Source organism: Narcine bancroftii, chromosome 1, assembly GCF_036971445.1.
Source record: "Narcine bancroftii isolate sNarBan1 chromosome 1, sNarBan1.hap1, whole genome shotgun sequence".
Taxonomy (NCBI): Eukaryota; Metazoa; Chordata; class Chondrichthyes; order Torpediniformes; family Narcinidae; genus Narcine; species Narcine bancroftii.
This window is the reverse complement of record NC_091469.1, coordinates 324,588,618-324,612,458: the sequence shown is the minus strand read 5'-3', so window position 1 is coordinate 324,612,458 and position 23,841 is coordinate 324,588,618. Positions and strand designations below refer to the sequence as shown.

At 39.8% G+C, this 23,841-nt stretch overlaps 2 protein-coding genes across 2 annotated transcripts; one reads left to right on the top strand and one right to left on the bottom strand.

Moving 5' to 3' along the window:
* The first annotated feature begins 1,957 nt into the window (after positions 1-1,957).
* acot13 (acyl-CoA thioesterase 13) lies at positions 1,958-8,412 on the top strand. Its single transcript, XM_069907605.1, has 3 exons — positions 1,958-2,095; positions 7,108-7,292; positions 8,186-8,412. The coding sequence occupies exons 1-3, from the start codon at positions 2,012-2,014 to the stop codon at positions 8,340-8,342; spliced, it is 426 nt and encodes a 141-aa protein (XP_069763706.1). The 5' UTR covers positions 1,958-2,011; the 3' UTR covers positions 8,343-8,412.
* A 2,660-nt stretch (positions 8,413-11,072) lies between these two features.
* On the bottom strand, positions 11,073-23,140 carry c1h6orf62 (chromosome 1 C6orf62 homolog). Its single transcript, XM_069907585.1, has 5 exons — positions 21,712-23,140; positions 18,293-18,469; positions 15,340-15,465; positions 14,603-14,737; positions 11,073-12,378 (listed from the first exon to the last, which is right to left on the bottom strand). Exons 1-5 carry the CDS (start codon positions 21,838-21,840, stop codon positions 12,253-12,255), a joined length of 693 nt encoding a protein of 230 aa, XP_069763686.1. The 5' UTR covers positions 21,841-23,140; the 3' UTR covers positions 11,073-12,252.
* Between the last annotated feature and the right edge of the window lie 701 nt (positions 23,141-23,841).

Here is a 23,841-nt window from a genome sequence, read left to right as displayed (position 1 = left end):
AGGAAGGATGGGATTCGGCGCCTTGGAAGCCACGTGCGGAGGATTTATGGAGGTAGGTTTGGCGATGTGAGGACAGAGAATCTCCACCTTTACAGTCACAATTTTTTTCTATAAAAGGGTCTATAGAGAAGGGGGCCCGTAAACTTTGAGCAGAGTCCTGGGGTGAAGACCATAACCATTGAGAATGGCTATGTGAAAGTTATTGAGTTGCCCAGCATGGAGACCGGCCCTTTGGCCTAACCAGTCCATGCTGAGCAAGATAGCACAATTTTCCGCATTTTGCCCATATGCCTCTGACACAGTGGTTCTCAACCTTTCTTCTTTCCATTCACAGACCACTTTTAAATATTCCCTATGCCATAAGTGCTCTGTGATTAGTAAGGTTTGGCTTAAAGTGGAATGTGGGTGGAAAGAAAAAGTTTGAAAACCCCTGTTTTAATTGTCCCTCATTGACTTGTTATGTGCATGGTGTGAGAGATCAGTAACACTGATCTAAAAGAGAAGTGAGGATTGTGAGAGATGAGTAAACTTGACATAAAAATATGAAAGATGGGGAAACTAGTACAGACACATGGAGTGATGGATTAAACCAGAATGAACAGGCTAAGCATGGAAATTAGGATGCAGGAAGCAGAGTCAGTCTATGTAAGATAAGAACCTTCTAGTCCTTTCGACAGGATCAGTGAGCCCACCGTATGAATAAGATAAGGAGAGGTAAGGAATAATAGAATGTAGGAAGTTGAGATAGTCTGGATGAGATAAGGGTCTCCTAGCCCTAGACAGAAGTACCAAGTTCTACATATATAATTAGTAAGCCATACACAGATTTATTAAATTATGCATATTTAATTAGTAAACCTAGACAGGATTAGCGAACTCTGCATATGAAGAGACTGTAGCTCTGAGAGTTGGAAAGGTGTAAATGGGGACAAGGGCAAGGTTGTGAATAAGGACAATGGGGATAATGACATGAGAAGACACCGACAGGATACCCCCTGGTCCTCCAAGTCCACTGAAACTGCACGGAGGCAGGAAGGATTGCCTAATGCCAAACCCATCCAGGAGGCAGAAGAATGTAAGGGGGAGGGTATTCTGATACTGTATAAAAGTTGGGTGAGCCCCAGTGTATGTGTATATTCCCAGGGTAAGGGGAAGCACCCAACTTTGCATTGTTGTTATAATAAATTTTCTTTGTTTTCAATTTTTGTCTCGAGCAATTTCTGTTAAGGTACTTCTATTTCTAACAAAGGTTTCAGAACTCCGAAAGAAATGGGCCCATGACAGTTGTTCTCAAGCAAAATATTTCAGTAACAATTGGGTCTGGAGCAGCGGTTCTCAACCTTCTCTTCCCACTCCCATCCCACCTGGAAATCTGGAATAAAAACTGTAAATGCTGGAGTCTGGAGATGTTCAAATGATCAGGTAGAATCTGTGGAAAGACCACAGGTCCCATAGCTGAAATTAATGTTGGAAGAACTCATTCAGTCAAGTTTTGGTTCTGAGGAAGAGTCTTGGATAGATTCTCTTGTTTGAGATCTTTCACGTTTTAAAAACATAATGCTGAAGAAACTCAGCAGGTCAAACAGTTTCCTATAAGTAACAATGATAAAGATACATAACCAACATTTCGACTTGAGCCCTTCATCGAGGTCTTTGCTGTATCAAAAACATTGTTTAACCTGCTGAGTTTCTCCAGCGTTGTATTTCCACTCCAACCACAGTGCCTGCGGATCATATTTTATTTATCCAGGTTTTATATCGGTTTCAGGCTCCAAAACCTTCAGTTTTGTTCGTCCCGAACAATGCTGCAAACACAGAGGAGTTTGCAACCTTTCCTATTTATACTTGTCAAGTATGGAATCGTAGCTGCAACAGAGGGCGCAGCGTGAGATCAGGGAGCTGTCAATCACCCGTAGTTGGCGGCCCGGATCCTAATCTGCTACAGGAAAAGGTTCGGCTGCAACCTCTTCCCACCCTCGCTTGGAAACTAGCTGGAAGCATATGCCTGGCCATGGCTGGCTCGACTTTGAACGCTATCAGACAGGTCGTCCAGGGTTTGACAGGAGGAACCGGCTTCGATCGAATTTTGAATAAGGTAATTCAATCTCTTAACGTTTGCATGACATTTTTTTAAATGCCAGATGTTGTACATCAAGGGGAAGAGCAATGAACAAAGAAAAGCCGTTCTGCAATTCTGTCTTTCGATTAGATTGTGGTTGATCTTCATTAGAAGTGGTGTGTGTAGGCAATTTAGCCCCTGGTACCAACCCTTCAATATCATAGCTGATAGCCAGAAACCCATTGATTGATACCCAATATTAGTTTATTGTCTAATACATAAGTGTACGATGTACAGATACATTGCAATTCTTGCTGCACAAGTTCAGGCATTTAAGATACACCAACTCTAAATGATAGAAATGATCACAAATACAAGACAGAAAATAAATGTAGATAAATAAATATCTACAGTTTCAGTTAGTGCAAGGCGAAAAAAAGTAAACATTTCAATAGTTTGTCGACAGATCTTGTGGTCGTGGGAGGTTCATGCTGAGGGTGACACCACTTTGGTTGAGATTTTTTTCCACACATTTGAACAAAACTTGGCTGAATGCTGCACCAACAACAACCTCGCCCTCATTGTCATCAAAACTAAGGAGCTGATTGTTGACTTTGGGAAGGAAAAGCCAGAGGTTTACAATCCAGTGATCATGGTGGGGGGAATCAGAGGTGGAGAGAGTGAGCAAGTTTTAAGTTCTTGGGAGTCACTATCTCAGAGGATCTTTCCTGGACTCCATACACCAATGGCATCATGAAAAAAAGCACGTCAGCACCTCTACTTCCTCAGGAGTTTGTGGAGGTCTGGTATGACATCAGGAACCCTGGTGAATTTCTACAGAGAAGTGGTGGAAAGTGTGCTGACTGGCTGCAACACGGTCTGGCATGGGGGCAACTCCTTTGCACCTTCTCCAAAGGCAAGGAATCCTTCCTCAAGACCAGAACTGCATGCAGTTCTCCAGATGTGGTCTCACCAGCACGTTGTGCAATTGCAGCATAACTTCCCTGAGATTATGACAGAGAGAAAAAAAAGTTTTTTTGTATCCAAGTTCAATGGTGAAAATAAATTAATGTCAAAGTTAGTTAATTGCAAATCTTAAGTTCTTGAACCTAGCGGTTGGCACATTCATTTAAAGTTCCCACATGCTCCTTAAATATGATTAACCTTGATCTAACTAAGATGTTTGAGGTGAGTGTACTGCAGAGTCCAGACTGGGGAAAAGCCCTCCAAGAGGTAGTGGACGCTGCCCAGGACATCACAGGCAAAACCCTCCCCACAATCGGGAACATCTACAGGGAATGCTGCCAGGGGAGAGCAGCAATCATCAAAGATCCTCATCACCCAGCACACGTTCTGTTCTCGCTGCTGCCATCAGGAAAGAGATATTAGTGCCACAAGACTTGCACCACCAGGTTCAGGAACAGCTACTACCCCTCCACCATCAAACCCTTCAACAACAAATTCAATAAGTGACTCATTTAAAAACTCTTATTTGTGCACTATTGATTTTTAAAAATTCTGTCTGTAGCGCAGTTTGTTTATATTCATTATCTGTTTACAGTTCTTTATTTATTTACATGTATACACTGTACAGTTTTTTTTGCACTGCCAATAAGTGGTAATCTTGCATAAAAACAATCTCAGGATTGTATATACTTTGAAATCTCTCTGACAACTCATTTTTTAGTTATTTCCCCCAGTCTGGATTCTGCAGTATACTCTCCTCAAACATCTTAGTTAGATCAGGATTAATCACATTTAAGGAACACACGTGGGAACTTCAAGCGAATGTGGCAGCAGCAATGTTCAAAAACTTCAGATTGACGATTAACTTCCATTGACAATTTTTTTTCACCATTGAACTTGGATACAAAAATGCCTTTCCTTCCCCCTCTTTGTGTCATAACATGCTGCAACCACACAAGGTGCTGGTGAGACCACATCTAGTTCTGGTCTCCTTACTTGAGAAAGGATATACTGGCTTTGGAGGCAGTGCAGAGGAGTTTCACCAGGTTGATTCCATAGATGAACAGTTTGGCCTACGAGGAGAGATTGAGTTGTTTGGGACTGTACTCACTGAAATTTAGAATGAGAGGGGATGTTATAGAAACATATAAATTGATGAAAGGCATCGATAAGTTAGAGGTAGTCAAGATGTTTACATTGGTGGGGGAGACCAGAACTAGGAGACACAGCCTCAAGATTCAGGGTAATAGATTTAGGACGGAGGAGGAACGATTTTCCCAGAGGGTGGTGAATCTGTGGAATTCGCTGCTCATTGAAGCAGTTGAGGTGACCTCAGTAAAGATACTTCATACAAGATTGGATAGATTTTTTACATTTTAAGGGAATTAAGGGAGATGAGCCTATGATCAGATCAGCCATGATTTCGCTGAATGATGAAGCAGACTTGATGGGCCAGATAGTCTACTCCTGCTCGTATTTCTTATGGCAAGACAGTATCAAGTCCAAATCTGAATCAGGTTTATTATCATGAACATGTGCCATGAAATTTGTTGTTTTGCGGCAGCAGTACCATGCATTACTGATGCAAAATTGCTGTTATAATTCATAAATGCATGCAGCACGGTTGGCAGAGTGGTTAATGCCACGCTGTTACAGCCCCAGCAATTGGGACTGGGGTTTGAATCCCATGCTGTCTGTAAGAAGTTGGTACATTCTCCCTGTGTCTGCGAGGGTTTTCCCTGGAGACTCCGGTTTCCTCCCACTCTTCAAAACGTACCTGGGGAATGTTGGTCAATTGAGTGTAATTAGGCAACATGGACTCGTGGGCCAAAATGGCCCTTGGTGTGCTGTATGTCTAAACTTTAAAAAAATTAAAAACATAATTAGAACAAAAGAGAAAAGTGAGGTCATGTCCAGTTTCATTGTACACAGAGGAGAAGCTCTTTTTGTACTGTTGGGTGTTCATCTTCAGGCTCCTGTACCTCTTTCCTGATGGTAGCAGTGTGAAAAAGGCATGGCCTGGGTGGTGAGGGTCCTTGACGATAGAGGCTGTTTTGAGGCACCACCTCTTGTAGATTTCCTTAATGGAGTGAAGACAAATTACATGATGGTGTTGGCCAAGTTCACAACCCTGTAGCCTGTTCCTGTCCTGTGCATTGACACCTCCATACTAGACAGTGATGAAACCAGTTAGAATGCTCTCCATTGTAGACTTGTAGAATTTTGCCAGGATTTGGTAACAAACTGAATCTCCTCAAACTCCCTAACGAAATATAGCTGCTGGAGTGCCTTCTTCATGATTGCATCGATGGTGGTCTCAGGATAGATCTTCAGAGCTGTGACCACAAAGGAATTTTAAGCTCCTTACCCTCTCCCTGATGAACCCTCACTGGTTCCTGTTCTCTGGGCTTCCCTCTCCTGAAGTCCACAATCAATTCTTTAGTTTTGCTAGCATTAAGTGCAAGATCGTTGTAATAACATCATTCAACAAATTGATCTATCTCCCTCCTGTATGCTTCCTCATGGACGTCTGTGTTTCTGCCGATGACCTTGGTGTGATCGGCAAATTTGTAGGTGGCATTTGAATTGTGCCTGGCCATACGGTCATGAGTGTAGAGAGAGTAGAGCAGTTATGCTTAAAATTCTTATTGTATTATGCAACTCAGAGGAAATCAATTAATTCAGGAATTTAATACCTACATTCACATTACTTGTGGAGAAATATTTTAACCCTTTATTACTTGTGCTGTCATAAAAATAGATATGAGGTAACATAAAATGCAGTGCCAGCTTCAGAAGATAAATGCAATTGCTTAAAAAACCTTCTAGATCAGCAGTAACACAGCATAAAAGATACTTTGCTCCCTGGTATATCTGGAAATCTGATCTGAGAGTCGGGTAGAGCCAGCGTGCAGGAGGAAGAATCATGTTCAGTTAAATCATTTACACTGGGCAACAAATTTTTTTTTGTTCCTGAAAAAAAATTGGGGACTATGATAGACAATCTCAAGATGAACACACATTTCAGATTTTCTGCATCACACAGGAAGTTGGAGAAACATTAAGTTTTATTGAATTTAGCATGTCTAATAACATTATGATGCTGACACATTGCTCAAGTTCAACCGACCTAAAAACATTTTGCCACTGATTTTTATTTGGGACTCAACATCTGATGCCTCTCGTGTCGGTGTCCAACAGAAGTCCAACAGTTGCCCTGACACTGCTTTAACACAGTCACAATGTCCTGGTGAAATCTTTCCATGTGTTCGTCACTGCACCAAGATCAGCAGGGAAGAAGTCCAAATGCAAGTACAGAAAATGAATTTTCAATGACATGTTGCACTTCATCGTTTTGTATGCTTGAAGTGACTTAAAATATGACAGGAAATAGGCGACATCTGAAACAGTTCATAATAGGAAATCTTGAGGCGAGTTACGTGATCAGCAACCCAAAATCCATAAAATGCACCCAAAAATGTTCAGGAAGAAAAATCTTTGTTGTCCAGTGTAATTGTATAAAGTTTCAGTGGATTTGAACCTCACCTATACTCAATGTCTTGCATTAATTGATTCCTGCACTGATTATTTGCTTCTTCTGGTAGAAATCTGAGGGAAATGAAAGGGTGCTTGTGTTTCAGCAACATCCAGTATCTTTCCACGCCTTTAAAGCATCCTCATGGGCAGCAGGCTGGCCTTTCTTTATTCACTCAAGCAAGTAGCATTTGGCTCAAAAACGATCCTTGAGAGTCATGGACAGTCGATGTCCTCTGAATGAAATGTTGTACTGTATTTTTATATTCTTGCATTTCATCCCACTTCCAACTCCATTGCCAAATCTTTTCATGGCCAAGTCAGCCATGGATGCTTTTCTCAAGCCCACTCTATTTACCAGCATCATTTAAACAGCAAAAGTTTCAGAAATCTATGCAAATACTTTCAATCTGTCTTTGCAAGGCACCACATGTTTGCAATACTTGCTACAATATTTTCTATTGCTAAGAACAGCACTCATGTTATTTAGGATCTCAAATATTTTAAAGTGCTGGTCTAATGAAATTTACAATTGTGCTTTTTTCAAGATGGCTGTTGTTTCAGCGAGTCCTGGAAAACTTGTTTGCGAAATGAAAGTGGAAGAGGAACATGTGAATCGGGCAGGCAATCTGCATGGTGGAATGACAGCTACTCTAGTGGATGTAGTCTCCACCACAGCCTTGCTTAACACAGAACGAGCATTACCAGGAGTTAGTATCGACATGAATATAACGTAAGTTGTTTTCAGTAGCTTGGAAAATTTAACCAAATTGTGCTTGATGGTACAATAACAGAACCCATGAATTTTATTTTTAAAAGTTAGACATACAGCATGGTAACAGGCCTTTAAACTCCACGAGCCCGTGCCGCCCAAATACCCTACAACTCCCACAAGTTTTGAAGGGTGGGAGGAAATCAGAGGAAACCCACAGACACAAGAACGTACAAATTTCTCACAGCGCTGCATTCAAAACCTGGTCATTAGTACTGTAACACCGTTGTGCTGACCATTGCACAGCTAAATTCAATGCAAAATTATTTATAGTATCATATACAAGATTATTCTCAATTCCAAAATGCAGCTGTAAATTTACATTTATCAACAACACAAAGCTAAAGCCTTGTGTGCCAATGTTAGATTCTTGAATGAGCTACCAAATTGAGATGCCTTACTGAGGTAAAAAAAAAATTGCAAATGCAAGTTGCACGATGTCCAAATTATCAGAGACAAAGAGAAGTATTTGTTGGTTTATCATTATTTTTTTTGCCAGTAAACAAACCGTCCTGTGAATAGCGCTCTTTTGCAACCATCCAACAAAGATAGGGTCTCATTTGATAACTCACCAAAAAGACGATCTTTAGTCTTGCTGTTCCTCTCTGTGTGTTAGAGAAAACTATCATCATTTCTCAAGCCTGAGGTTCAGAAAAGAATCAGAAGCTTCTCAAGTGAGGCACAAGTACAATCAACATTAACCTCATAAATTAGCCATTCTCCAATTAATTGCTACACGGAGACTAGTTATTTCCACACTGATCAAATACAACTGGTGCATTCCCTGAAGTACAACCAGGCGCGCGTGTGCGTGTGTGCTGAAAATTTAATGTTTGCCTTATTACTCCATTTAGGTATATGAATGCAGCCAAATTGGGAGAAGAGATCATCATAACTGCTCAGGTGCTGAAGGAAGGCAAATCTCTGGCATTTACATCTGTAGACGTGACTAACAAGGTAACAGGGAAACTCTTGGCTCAAGGACGACATACAAAACATCTAGGCACTTAAACTAATTTTTTTAAAAAAAAGGTAGTTACTGAGCTTGTAGAAAATGCAAATTAAAGAACTTTATTTCAAATTTTGTGGACTATTCTTTTAAGTAACAGCAGTTATGCACATGCTGCTCGCCTGCTTGATGACTTCACTATTCTTAGATTGTTGGAAGTTCCAGATAGTTACTGATTCCACCTGCATTGAATTTGTCCATCGTTATTGAATGAAGATCTACCGGGACCAATGCCTGAAGAGGGCGCACAAAATCAGTGAACCGGTGCCGACTCGAAAGGCCAACATGGCCTGTTTCCGCTCCGTAAATGGTTATATGGTTATTTCACTGTTAGGTGTCCCTTTTTAGTCTGTACTAAAATTAAAAGCAGTTTTACAGACCAAACTAACAAACAAAAACCTGCCAGATGGTACTCGGGGACAATTTTTCAATATACTGTACTAAATCATCATTTTCAGATGAGCATTATTCAATTGGAAGCTGAACAATACCAGAGGATTGCTGTGCTGTCAAGGAGACATCTTTTACATAGAACATCACAGTATAGGCCTCTGGTCCTTGATCTGTTGACCCTCCCTACCCCATAACCTATTTTTCTTCCATCCATGTACCTAAGGGTCTCCTAATGTTTCGGCCTCCACCGCTATCCCTTACAAGGCATTCCAGGCACCCATAACTCCCACCACAATATCTCCCGTAAATTTCCCTCCCTTAACGTCGTAAGTATGTCCTCTGACATTTGCTATTCCTGCCAGGGGGAAAAAAAGCACTAGCTGTCCACCTTATGTATACTTCCTAATCTTGTAGACCTTATTAAGTTTCCTCTCATCCTTCTACATGGCAAAGAAAAAAGTCCCAGCTCTGGTAAATTTGCCTCATAAGACTCATTTTTCAATCCAGGCAACATCCTGGTAAACTCTGCAATAGCTTCCACATCCTTCCAATAAGGAAGTGATCAGAACTGAACACAATTTTCTAAGTATGGTCTCATTGGAGATTTGTAGAGTTGCATCTCAATCCCCGTTATTGAAGCCCAACGTCCTACAGGCCTTCTAAACTATCAACCTACAAGGAAAACTTGAGGGATGTATGGATTTGAACCCCAAGGTCCCTCTGTTCATGCACACTCCAAAGTAACGCAATGACTCTTTACTCAGCCTACTTGTCCTTCCAAAATACATCACCTCGCAATCAGCAGGATTGAACTCCATCTGCCACTTTTTCCACCCAACACTGCATCGTCTGAACTTCTCCAGCATTTTGTTTTTTTTTACTTCCAACTATGGTGTCTATAGATTTTCCTGATTTACTTCTGCATCCTGTAATCAACGACAACCTTCAGCACCATCCACAACTCCTCCAACCTTTGTATCATCTGCAAACTTACTGACCCAACCTTTGGCCTTTTCGTCTCAGTCATTTATAAAAAGCAGGGATCCCAGAGAAGATCCTTGCAGAACTCCACTAGTCACTGACACCCAGGCAGAATATCTCTGCTTTCTACACAGCCAAGGTTCCACAAATCCCATGATTCATGACTTTCTGAACAAGGGTCTCATGCGGAAGTCTTATTAAAATCCATATAGGCCACATCTCCCACCCTACCCTCATCAATTTCCTGTTCCCTCATCAAAAATCTCAATTAGACTCATGAGGCCAACCTTCCCTTCACAAAACCAAGATGATCATCCTCGAGTATATGTACTTCTCCAAATGCTCTTAGATCCTATCCTAAATTGCATTAAATTTTTCATGAGACACATGAACAGCTCAGTTCTCTCACCAGTCCTCAAGAACATATGTTGTGTTTTTGCTGTAGTTTTGCCTACAATGCAACACTGGCTAAATGCCAGTATAGCAGAAGTTGATGTTACTATAGCAGTATAGATAAAGGATATGAGAAAATTAACGTGGAACACTGGGTTGTAAACTAAAATCCAACAATCTGCCCCCACCCCCCCCCACCCCAAACCCTTCCCAGATCCTTTGTGTACATGGCGTGATCAAGACAATGGAAACATGGTCCCACATGAAATTTGACAAGTGTGCCCTAGTCCCAAAGGAAAGTATCATTAAATGCTTGTCACTTGGATCTCTTTCATCTTGACTTTTTTTAAACTTAAGAGTGAGAGAAAAAAACCAAACAAAACTGGAAACGAATCAACTGCAGTACCCATCCGTCCAGTTTTATTATTCAGTAGTAGTTAACCCCCAGGTATTTGGCACTTATGAGGATTGGTGGATGACAAATAATTGAATTTAATGGTTGCTTGAGTTTGTATGTTGCATGATTGACAAGCAAATAGCGAGGTGCACCAATTTTAAACGAGTATTTTTTATCTCTTATTTTCCTTTTTTTGCTGGTTGCTTGAATTCCAGATAACAGGTTTTACTGTACATCAGTAACTTGTAAAGGCAGAAGGGACCATTAGAAATGTTCCTTCACTTGGAGCATTGCCAATACTCTACAAGAATCAAGTATGAAAGAATCCTTCCAGACAGCTAATAAAAATGGACATCCTGGATTCTTGATGCGGACACAAGACATTTCACTGCTGCCTGATCTGTAACCAGATCTTTTTTTTTTAAAAACCATGGTGAAATTTACCTTGATGAGAAGTGCTTCATACATTTTCTGGTGTGGAATGACAGGATTTATTTTCTTAAGCATCAGTTCTAGAAATATTGTAATTGTAGTATTTTGAATGACAAAACAAATTCACAATTCTGAATATGGATTAAAGATTTATTTTCATTTCCCAATTTCAACAAAAGGTGAATACAAATTTGCTATTGATTAGCACTGTTTTTAACTGAATTGGCAGGCATGCATAAATAACCCCAGAAAGCTCACTTCTTACAGCTCCAAAGACCACTCTTTTCCCCTTTGATTCTTTTTGGCAGCCTGCCTTGCGTTAATTGCTTATTCAAAATCAAGTCTTACAAATAATGCCCTTGATAACCCAATTGAAACACTCTAGATTTTTTAAAGCAATTTTAGGTGCATTTTCTCGAATGCAAGTATGGTATTCATTTTTTTTTTTAAATAAACACAGTATTTGCAACCAGCATTTTTTTTTTTACACCATCAAAAACAGACTTTCTACCTTCATGTGTTTTTAGTCCCAACTTCCTTTTCTAGGTCAATAAGCTACTTCAGCTACAGGAAAGCTTTTTAAAATTCCAGTAACATTGAACTTCAGTGACAATTGTGTAGCAGTTTTGCTATTTTAGACTCCAGTTATTTGCAGAGTCTCCCCATTGTTAACCTGCTAAAACCTCCCCAAAGAATAGAAGAAAAACTCCTTTGTACATTTATATATCAATTTAGGGAATGAGATCCAAAAAGAACATGCCAGCAAACTCAAATGTAGACTTACATAGTTATGACAGGCTACATCACAGATATCAAAATGGGTACTTTACAATTTTTTCCCCACTACTTTGTTGCTTATTATCATCCCATTATGAACAGTATGTGCCCAACAGCTATGAATGTCAAGACCATATGATTGCCTTAAATCCCTTCATTTGATCAATACATCCAACTTCTCTGCTTCAACTGGTGAAATCTTAATGCAGAACTTGCCCAACATTACATCTTAAAATAGTGTCAAGTTACATAACCAATGCAAACCAGATTAATATGTACTTTTCAGCTATGTATGCAGTGTACAACAACCTTCCTGACAATGCAGATCTAAGCAGCCTAATGATGAATGTGCAGGCAGTAATTTAAAGAAAAGTTCTGAGATATGCATGACTAGAAAGAAAAATTGAAGTAGAGCATGCTTTGTAATGGACTGTTCTTTTCACAAGTGGATAATCATCTTAAACTCAGGAATAAAGATGAAATACAAGTTCACTGTTTGTTGACTCGTTTGGTCTTCCCTACTTTGCTGGCCTTCACCCCTAATCTGGCATGTAGGGACGGAGATGGTCCTCAATGGTTCCAACTCCCCAGTGGGTGAGCTGGTCCTGTGGCAGGTAAAGACAGACACTGCACAACTTGAAAATTATGGCCTTGGCTTTTGGAGTCTGCAAAATAAAACATGACACAGTCACTCACCATTACACAAAAACTAATCGAACTCAGCTGCACAATGCCAGAAGCCAAACTCATTGAAGTATTCAAGAGAGGATTTCAGAAGGTGAAGCATTAACGAAAGTTCTCAAAGATGGAGTATTTTCAATGTTACATATATCATGCTTAATCAAATTTAGTGTGGCAAGCTGCTTTGAAAAAAGGTAGAGAAATTTGAAGTTTGTGAATTTGAACCAGCTAAAAACTATACAGGGACACGATCCTTTATCAGGAACCCTTGGGGGAATTTCAGATTTTTCCCGATTTTGGAAAGCCCACACGAATTATGCTGCTGTGTCCACCCCTTTCCAGTCCCCTGGCTGTCTCCCCCGACCGCGGTCCCTCGTCAGCCCGGCAGTCTCCCCCGACTGAGTTCCCCAGCCTCCTCCCCCAACCGTCAGTCTCTTGGTCACCTCCCCCGACTGCCGGTCCCCACTTGCCGGATTTTAGATGTCCGGATAAAGGATCGTGTACCTGTACAAGGAGAAAAAAATAGAAGGGGAAGGAAAGATAAATTTAGTCACCAAACTAGTTTTATTAAAATATTCTTTCACTTTCAGTATAGATGAATCAGTAGTATGGTGACATTTAGTTAATTACATTGAAAAACAGAGCACTTGTATGTTCAAGCACATTCCAAATCAATCAAATTGAATTAATGCAATGGCACTATTTGATTTTAAAATTTGCCTTGTCCTTACTGTACATTGAAGATTCCAAACTAAACTGTAGTACAGAATTTGGTTTAAAATTCCTTTGTTCATTCCCACCACTTTTTGAAGTTTCCTAATTTGTTTCCACAAACTGAGACCATCTCTCACTGCCTCCTCATTTAGAAGTCAGTGATGATCTTGCACTTCAAGAAGATTTGAAAATATTTAAATACTTGTTTGGAAACCTCGAGAGAACTGCATCATTGCAACATGAAAGTATGAAGAAAGTGTTATGACATACTTCCCATGGGTTAGATTAAAACAAAATCACATGGAAAACCCTTCAATTTACAGCCACTACACTTCAGAAAGATCATTAGGGCCTCAGCAGCCGGCTCCAGTATGTCAAGCATGATTGTTCACCAAAATACGAAGCTGATCACTCTACCAATTAATACTCTGCCCTCCAACAATTAAAAAATTGAGGTAAGAATCTAGAAAACATCTCAGCAGCCACCTTTTGACAAAAGCAAACAGCATTGATGAAATTCACCACTGTATTCAATTCAAATGACCATCTTTGGCAAATTGTGTGTGGAAAAAAGTTTTGAAGATCAAGACCACAAATTTGGCACAAAACTCATGATCCACAGGAAAGCAATAATCTATGCCCTCTGTAAGACTTGAGATACCTACAACATCTCATAGTGCTGGAAAGATACACCTCTGCAAAATCCTCTAAATAGAGTGAAGTATCATCTCCATCACTGAGACCCCAGTTATTCTCAAATCAGCAATGTTTTACAGTTTTATCATGTTGTACAACACCAGGCCCCTTGAAAAAGATGACACCTCTATAAATATGCCATTGAAGTTCATGGCCTAACTAACCACAATGGATGTAAAACAAAGTCTTTGAAAGATGGTAACTGCATTTTCAGCCATGTGTCAGCTCTAACCTTTTTATGGAGATTACAACAGATTTAACCTTATCTTACCAGATGTCAATGTAATGACAAGGAGCAAATACAATTGATATTTTCATTTTTTAAATACAAGTCTGGAAGCAAGTTCAGGACTCCAGTATAGATTAAGGACTCTGTTACAACATTGAGATTCAAGTATTCATTTTGAGCTTAAATTTAAGTTCATGGCATAAAGATTTTTTCCTCCCCACACATTAAATGGAAAAACTGTATCCTGTAAAGATATTCAAGTATGCTTTCCGCAAATTCAAGAATGGTCTGCAAAACTTTCAACAGCTCAACTTGATGAATATATTCAAATGAGAACCTGCCATCAGTCCAAAAAGTAAATCTGGCATGGCTATATAGAAAGTCAAAGGAAGGTAGCAATTGCATCTAATAATCCACAAAATATTTCAAGAACACAGTATGCAATTAGTAGCACGATACAATGTTAATATTTAAACAAATACCACTGGCAATTTTCAGATTTTCAAACCAAAAAGATGGAACCAAACACCTTCACAAGACAAAGAGCTTCAGAATTATACAGTACTCACCTGCAAGTGCTGACGATTAATGAACAGAAAAATGGACTGGGTAGGGTTGTTTATGATGAGTCCTGCCTTATCCTTCCGACTAATTAAGTGCAGAAACTGTTTCTCATAATCGCCATGTTGAAACTCAAACTTGGCCTGCATAAACAGCAAATACTTTCAAATATTAGAAAACAAGATTTATTGCTTAATTAAATGTTCAGCAAGCCCTTAGTCCAGATCAGGAAGATCCACTTCTATTCCCCAAGGTTTATGAGATGTAAATGTTTTACCGGTGGTCTCAGCATTTCTGCTTAAATTTAGTGGAATACTTCTGATTCCATCCAACTTCCTCACAAGTGTTTGTGGATTAGAGACAACCAAAGTGGCAGATTTGTTTCTGAAGTACCAAAGGCAAACAATAGGCTTATTTACTATTTTATGGCTGAGCCACATGGTACCACCATCTACAAATATGAACCCAGCGTGTCAAGATTACTAGAAGAAAAATAAGATATCCACAAAAACAAAGTCAATACCCACAAAACCCAATGTTATTTGTTGCTCTTATGGAATGAGACCCATAGACTAAGAGTTTGTTACAAAGTCGATCCAAAAGTTCAAAATCACTTATGTTCGAGAGAAAATCACCGCACCAACACAAAGATATAAATCTTTAGCATGCTTGGCAAACTGCAAATCAGTTCATTAGAAGATAAACGTGAGCATCCTTATCACAAATGAGTGAAAGAAAATAGTACCTGAACAGGCCTGAAAGGTTCACCATCGGTACCCTTCCACTTGGAGAACAGGAGACAGACCATCTTCTCTATATCATTCCGTGGCCAAAGGATGAAGTCCATCTCCTGTGTACAGCCAATTACATCCTAAAAAAAGGCCAGGGAATGAGAAATTCCAAAACAAACAGGAGGAAGCTCATTTCTTCTCAGGAAATACAAAAATGTTTCAGTGATTCTGAACTGAAATCTGCTAACTTTGTTTGTGGCCAAGAGTTACAAGGAGTTACAGTACAAGGAAAGACTGATCAAATGCAAAGTTAAATGAGAAAATCTGCAGTTACTGTGATTGTAGTTAATTCACGAAAGTGCTGTTGAAACTAAGCAGGTCATGCATCCTTTTTCATGTTGCGAAGATATGTATCCAAAATTTCAGGCCTCTGCCCTTCATCAAGACCCATTTTTACACTGAAAAGCCACATTATTGCATTATACACGACTCTGGATGCCAATTTGTTTGTTCACAGAGAACCAAAAAAAGCTGGCTTGGTGAGTCAAATACACTCCACTGCTAAGACTACCTACCTAGGTGGACTGAAGGCAGGCAAGTCTAGAACCCCTCAACCCATACACCTTACAATTCTTTCACACAACACTCGAAAGACAAATAAAACCTCATTTTCAAGCTCTGTGTAAAAGTAGCTAAGGTATGATGACTTTCTAGTCAAAAGCCTCAGGACCAAATGTTCATTATATAGCTTTGCTACCTAAAGATCACCATGTTACTTGCCATGTAAGTTTCTATCAATTTTGTGTAGTGAAGATCAAAACCAAATGCACTTTTAAACAATCATAAAACATTCAGCCCATTGAATCTGCCCCATGGCCCAGACTTCTCCCCATAACTTTTCAATCCTTAGCTAATCAAGAACCTATAGATCACTGTCTTAAATACCCAATGCCTTGGCCTCTACATCCACCACAGATTCACCACCCTCTGGTTGAAGAAATTCCTCCTCATCTCTGTTGTAAGTGGATGCCCTTCAACCCCAAAGTTGTGCCCTCTTGTCCTCGGCTCTCCCATCATGAGAGAAAAAAACCTTTTTCCATTAACTTTGTCCATGCCTTTCATCATTTGAAATGTTTCAATGAGATCGCCTCTTCCCAACGAGTGCAGGCCAAGAGCTGTCAAATGCTTCTCATATAACCCTTTCATTCCCAGAATCATTCTTGTGAATCTCCTCTGCACCCTCTCCAATGTCAACACATCCTTTCTTAAATGAGGATCCTAAAACTGCTCACAATACTCCCAGTGAGGTCTTACCAGTGCCTTATAAATCCTCAACATCACATCCCTGCTCTTACACTGTTTTCTACTGAAATGAATGCCAGCATTACATTTAACCTCTTCACCACTGATTCAACATGCAAGTTTACTTTCAACCTATCCTGCATGAGGATTCCCAGGTCCCATTGCATCTGGGTATTTAAAATTTTCTCCCCATTTAAAACAGTCTGCCCATTTATTTCATTTGCCACTTCTCTACCCATTCTCCTCATCTGTCTAAGTCCTTCTGCAGCCTCCTGGTTTCCTCAATGCTACCTGCACCTCCACCTACCTTTGTATCATCTGTAAACTTGGCCACAAAGCCATTCATTCCAAATCATTAAAACACAACTTAAAAAGAAGCGGCCCCAGTACGGACCCTGTGGAACACCACTAACAACTGGCAGCCAACCCCATATTCCTACTCTCTGCTTCCTGCCAATCAGCCAATCCTCTAACCACACTAGTATGTTTCGTGTTATATCATGGGCTCTTATCTTGTTAAGTATGTGGCACCTTGTCAAAGGCCACTGCATCTCCTTTATCCAGCCTGCTTGTCACTTCAAAAAATACCAATTTTGTCAAGCAAAATTTTCCCTTAAGGAAACCACATCCAAGGTGTATTGCATCCTGTGATCTATAATTCATGAAAACATCTGGTCATTTAATGCCAGTCTAACCTGAAGCAGGTAAAGGTTTAATCCACACAAATTTTGCTTTCATTAAATTGACTACTGCAGGCTTTCTTTGGTGATAGCATCGTCAGGGAATCAGCACTGCCTTCCTACATATGATAGAGGTATTTGAGCTGTTTTAAAAGCTAATTACAAAACATTTGCATCCATTCAAAATGGCATGCATTAGAAATCTAATATAGTACAAATATTTTACATCACAAGTACAAATTGATTTAAGAAATGAGAAACTGCTAATAGTGAAAATACAAAGATGATATTTTAACAATGCAGTTTTGAGACACATTTATGAACTCGTGAAGTGTATTCAGTCAAACATGAATCTAACATTTTCAGTTCTGAACAAGAAACTTGCACTGCAGGTGGTCATTCAGTCTAACATACCATGATAACGGTCTGTAATGAGAAAAAATATTATCTAACTAAAACCTCCACTCGACCACCCCTCCTCCAAAGCAGTGAAGTCTTTAAAGTGAGTGCTGGAAATGATTGAAACTTTAAAGTAAAATTAATCAGTGAAAGTAATAAATCCAATGGAAAGATCATCAGCCTCAAACAAGTTGATAGCACATAGTACGATGCTGAAACCTCAGCATGAGATCAGATTTACGTTTAAAGCAGATTTTTGATCTAAAACATGTTTCCTCCAGATGCTGCTTGATCTTCAAGTATTTCCAACATTTTATTTTCATTTCAGGGTTCCCACATTTACAGTTTTAAAAAAATCTAAGGGTAGTAATGGTCGTTTAGGCCAGTATGAAAACAGATCATTTATTCTCAAAATACAAACCTCTTTCTCAAGCTGAATAAAGCTATGTTATTATTCAAACATTATTTTCAGTTTTTCCCCTTTTTTTAAAAAAAATCTAAGGCATGCAGTCAGATATGCTACTGATGTACTGTATTCCAAGAACAAACCGGCCGGAACCTTTCAAGGTTCGGCTAAAGTACTTACCCTGCGCATGGATTGGTAGCGAGGTGCATGAAGCTGTACTACATCCTTCTGCAGCAGCTCTATGGAACTATCCAGGGAGTAGCTGGACTCCCGTACACCTCTGAGGATATTTTCTTCATAGTTATTGGTCATAACTGGTACCACTTCAGCCACTTCAAATAGTGCCGACTTTTTCTTCTTACATTTAGAATATTAGAAAACAAGAATCAGCATCTTTGACAAAGCATTTTATTTATTAAACATTGCTGAACTTCTCAAATCAGCTTCATAATATTTTGATCCAATATCACCGAACCAATTAGCCAAGTTTGGAAAAGGAACGGAGGACACAATTAACAATGCAGGGCCTCATTTCGCATAGGCCAATGAAAGACTACTGAAGTTATTCTGAAGGAATAATTTTTAAAAAATCAAAACAAGAAAACAGCTGTTCTAAACGTTCAAATTGGAAAAAGAAACCAAGTAAACAAAAATATTAAACCATGATTAAACAGAAATTTCCACACAAATGTGAGGAAAGCTGTGGTACAGCAAAGGCAGCACGGATAACATAGCAGATAGTGCAAAGATACCATGGAGCAAACGATTGGGACCGACCAAGATTCAAATAACGCACTCTCTGTAGAGTTTGTATGTTCTTCCAGTGTCTGCATGGGTTTTTCCCTGGGGGCTGCGGTTTTCTCCCACTGTTTAAAAAGTACTGGGAGTTATAGGTCAATTGGGTGGCATGGACCCGTGGGCCAAATGGGCTGTTATTGTGCTGTATGTCTAAATTTAAAATACAAGCAGGATGAAACACATAATGCACACAAGCGCATATACATAAACCATCAGTCACCAAATTACATTATTAAGAGATAATCAGAAAGGATTAATGGAAAAGTAAAAATTAATCAAATGTTGTGATTGAGGAGGGTTTGTAAAATGGAAGCAGGCTTTCTTACTCAACTCGTCCATGTTAGGTTACCTTTCATGTGGATAGTAATACTATTACAAATTGCCATTCTCATATTGATTTATTTCCTTTTTATTTAAACTACTTGCTTATCCCTTGAATGGCCTTGACTTGTTATTTAGATCACAGCTTCAAAGTGGGGGGGGGGGAAAGACACCCAAATCAGATGCTTCCAGAAAGCATCCAATCTCACCAGTACATTCTTGTTGTCTTGAGCAGATCCCCAAGAAAACGTTATTAACCATTGATTCCAATTTTTGCTTTAAGGGCCATTTAATAAATCAAGAAAGATGACAGCCACATAATCGAAGATTCAATTGCAGAAACCAGAGCGACATTGATGAGAAACATTTGGACAGTGGAAAATAGCAAAGAATACTTGAATAAAATCAATGGATCAGCAGCTTGTGGGTTTCTGGTCTCATATTGAACTAGCTATAAGCATCAGCGTTTTCTCAGAAATTTAATATAAACACTAATTAGTGGTGAAGTTACCAAAGGGATATTGAAATGAGGGACAAGAAAAATACTGATGTCAGACAAAAAAATAGTATAGTAAAACTCCAATAATTCACGATCCAGTAATTCATTAAACCTGATGGTTCAAATCTGGCTCTCCGGAGCCCCAGCTCACATGTCCCTTTGAAACTCACCAGGTTCACTGGAAAATTTATTATTCCACTGCGTAACAGCGAAAAGAAAGTGAATTAAAAGTGTGTTGGTGTATAAGTGGAATAACATCGATAATCCAGAAAATCTGCTTGTCCAATACTAACGTCCTAAGTGTGCTGGATTAACGAAGTTTTACTGTAGAAGGATTAGTCATAGTAGAAGAGGAAACACTGCAAGATCACAAATTCAATCAGTCAGCAGGTTTTCTCTGGTCATTTTACCAAACGTTGCAAAGATAAAGCAACACAAGCTTTTTGTTTTATATATCCTAATTTAAATGACAGTATGTCCAGAATTGATGTCCAACTAATTTAAGGAGTTAATTGGTCACCATCTTCCACATCATATTAAGATAGATTTCCAAAGTGCTCAAGGAATTTTGTGCAACTCTAAGGTTAATCATAAACAAACTTAACAGTAGTGTTTCCTCTGCTTTCCAGAAAAGCTCAGTCAAATCAAAACAGTGTAGAATCATAAAATACAAGCCTGTTGGCCCTCATCCATGCAACCCGGTGGTGAATGACTCACTTCATGACATCTCAGGCCTTTGCTTATTAATCAGTGATCCAGTGGAATAGTCTCTATTTGTCAGCTAAGTGAAGGTCAACCACATTCATCCAAAATTACTTTCAAGTTTTAATCTGTGCCACCAGGCTTTAATTCTCCATTAAGGGATACAGGTACCTTCTAATTACTCTATCCTGAGCCTTTGATTTTACATACTTAATATAGTTTCTTCTTAGCCTCCAGTGGCAAACAAATTAACCCCAACCTATCAGATTATTTTTTTCTTATTAGATACAATTTTCCACTCCTGGTAACATCCTTTCAAATCTTCTCAATATCCTCTTCAGTTTAATAACATTTTCCAGCAATGTTCAAGACCACAACTATACAAAATAGTCAAATGTTTAGTTCTAGTATGACTAACTACCATATGTTCCATGTCCAGATGAAGGACATGCCTTATTTTAGCCCTAGTTATCTTTAACAGACTGTGGACAACCATCCTAAGACCACGGTTTCTCCACTCCCAATTACCATCCCATTTATTGTGCTGCACCTCCACAAATCCATTTACATCTTAAATCTATTTGCCACTTTTCTATCCAGCTAACCAGACTAACCACACTTCAACTTCATGCCTTCTTCCAACCACTCTACAGGCTTTTTTTTTTAATATTCTCTGCAAATATTTGTATCATGCCTGCTACATAGAAGCCTAAATCATTATTGTACAATGACAAAAAAAAGGCACCAATCAGTGCTAGATTAATAACACCCTTATAGGTACAAGAATACTCATCAACTATACCTTTGTTTGCTGGCAAAGTCAATTGAGGATCCAATTTACTCAGACTCTGCTGCAGTAACTCTATAGGTCAAGCAGCAGGGGGGGGGGGGGGGGGTGAAAGGTTACCTCAAAACATAAACCATTCTTTCTCTCTCACTGTTGCTTGACATCCTGAGAAGAGTGCATTTAGTTTCAGATTCCAGCATCTGCAGGCTCCTATGTCTGAGGATCCAATGTGTTATTCTCCAATCAATCCCTTGGGAACTACCTGCCAAGTGGGGACCTTGTCAAAAGCCTTGTGCTGTTTGAGGTTACTCTGAAAGAAATGAGAGCTTCAGGCAATGTTAAAATGCCTCTGCCGCACTGAAGCTCTCCTACAGCCATCAGGAACCGTCCTGTAAATACAGTGTAACTCACCTCATTTCACATGTAAAAATTCTACGACTGGGGAGTCAAGAATTTCACCATTTAACAAATGTGTGAAGATAAAAATTGTACCTTATCTTTGAATACAAAGGCAATGTACATCTTGAAGTCAAACTGATCTGCCAGAGATTCTTTCTTCTTTTTAAGTTGAGCACGCAGTCGATTTAAAGTCTGGTTCTTCCGAGTGTGTGGGTCACCCATTTTGTTTGGATGTGTGGCAACACTCTTTTTTAGCTTACAAAAAAACTGACAAAATCTAACATGGGCAATTTCTCTCAAAAGAAAACAGCACAACAGAGCAGGTCTGATAGCACTAACTTAAAAAAAATAATTACCACAACTAGTCCAGAAGCTCTAAAACTGTGTTGTGCAAAAACTTAGGATAACTATTGGCCAGAGTCCAGTCATGATAACAGCCCCTATATATACATGGTCACATCAGAGAGCAGGGAATCAAACTCCCTCTCTAATTCACATTAACAAAACCTAAAAACCAAAGCAATCCAAATTAGAGCTAATTTTTTTTTAACCTGTTGAACAAAATAGATTACAATGATGGATGCCAATGGATCTAACCAACAAATTAAACACCTAACTGTAATTCATGTGTGCCCAAGGATGACACAGAAATGATGCAGCTAGATCCCATGTTTACACACAACCCAGGTTTTTTGCCATTTTGCACAACAAAAACCGCCTTAAATAGTCTACCTGCAGCCTCTGACACAGCGGTCTTCAAACATATTGGTGGAGGTTTTTTTTTAAGTTTTTTTTCTTTGCTTTTAAGGACTGACAATAAAGGAGGTTTGCACTGGCACGTCAACTATATGGCGCGGCACATTGGCACATGGGCAGAAACAAACAAAATACCAAGCAAAAGGCATTTCTGACTTCATCAAAGACTCGGGTTCAATCAACGTCATGGTGGCAAACCTTTACCCGGTCTTCTGACATCGCCCCACACAAAGAAAACAACATCAGAAAAAATTTAAATCACTTGTTTATCATGTTGACTTCTTCACATCCGCTCACGGGCTGAACTAGTGGGTCTTTCTGCTGCGTGTCCCCCCCCCCCTTCTTTTTGGGGGTTTGCTGTGCCTTAACTCCTTTCTTAAGCTGTTTGAGATTGAATATATATATACACACACACACACAGGAGGAGATATATATATATTACAAGCCAACACTCAGTGTCACTGCCCGCCCATGTCAAGAAGAGACCACGAACCCGGACGACCCCGTCAGTGTGAGCGAGCCGCGCTCCCTGCGCTCTCGGCCACCCATAGTCCTGAACGCGGGCTCCTGCCTCGAGAAAAACCGCACAAAGCAGCGGCCTTGGCCTCCGGCGCTGCAGCCTGCCTACTGCCCCCGACTTCCTCCCCCCCCCTCTCTCTCTCTCTCTCTCTCTCGCTCTCTGCCCCTCCGCACTCAGCGTGAGCCACGCAGAGCCTCGAGCTGCTCCACGGCCAACTCTCGGAGCGGTTCCTTCCTCCGGCCTGCCACCAGCGCAAGATGGCCGCCCTGACGTCACAGACAGGCCGCCCCGGACCGAGTTTTCCAAACAAAACCAAAAGTGGCTCCCTTCAGAGGAACAGATCGGCACTTTTAAACAAATCTCAGTCTTTATTTTCTTTTCAATTTTCATCTGTTTCGGGACGAGTAAAGACGTTGGCGTGCGTCACCACATCACGTGACTGCTCCCGCAGACCCAGTCGCCCATTTCCTCCTTTGATGTCCTGGGACGACTTCTTGGCGAACTTTTTGGGATCATGTACGATTCCGTTTAAAAAAAACCCTCCAGTGAATTCGTAGGAGAGGGAAATATAGTTTTAAGATGGCAGCGTGAATAGTGATGAAATAATGTTCAAGTAAAGCTTGGTGCTTTGAACAAAATATGAAAAGAGAGTCTTTCCCGATTCTTTGATCAGTCGGATGTTTGAGTTGAGGTCCAATGAAGTTGAGGTTCATTCTGGCCTGACCCCACACTTGAAAATCTACAAAGAAGAAAAAAAAATCCTCTCGCCAAGTTTCCTTTTGATGTTCAGGAAGATATAGTTTTATTTTACAAAAATGTAAAGATCACCCACAGCGGAATTCAACTAAAAAAAAACATGTAAAAGTAAAATAAGTATGTGAGAAACAGAAGTCCCTTCACAGATTTCGCTCGAGACAAAAATTGAGAACAAAGAACATTTATTGTAC

Excerpts from the sequence above, each read along its gene's own strand:
- acot13 (XM_069907605.1), top strand. The coding sequence starts at position 2,012 with ATGGCTGGCTCGACTTTGAACGCTATCAGACAGGTCGTCCAGGGTTTG. Across the intron at positions 2,096-7,107 it reads TCGATCGAATTTTGAATAAG|ATGGCTGTTGTTTCAGCGAG; the intron begins GTAATTCAATCT and ends GCTTTTTTCAAG. Across the intron at positions 7,293-8,185 it reads AGTATCGACATGAATATAAC|GTATATGAATGCAGCCAAAT; the intron begins GTAAGTTGTTTT and ends TACTCCATTTAG.
- c1h6orf62 (XM_069907585.1), bottom strand. The coding sequence starts at position 21,840 with ATGGGTGACCCACACACTCGGAAGAACCAGACTTTAAATCGACTGCGT. Across the intron at positions 18,470-21,711 it reads CCTTTGTATTCAAAGATAAG|AAGAAAAAGTCGGCACTATT; the intron begins GTACAATTTTTA and ends TCTAAATGTAAG. Across the intron at positions 12,379-14,602 it reads TTAATCGTCAGCACTTGCAG|ACTCCAAAAGCCAAGGCCAT; the intron begins GTGAGTACTGTA and ends TTTATTTTGCAG.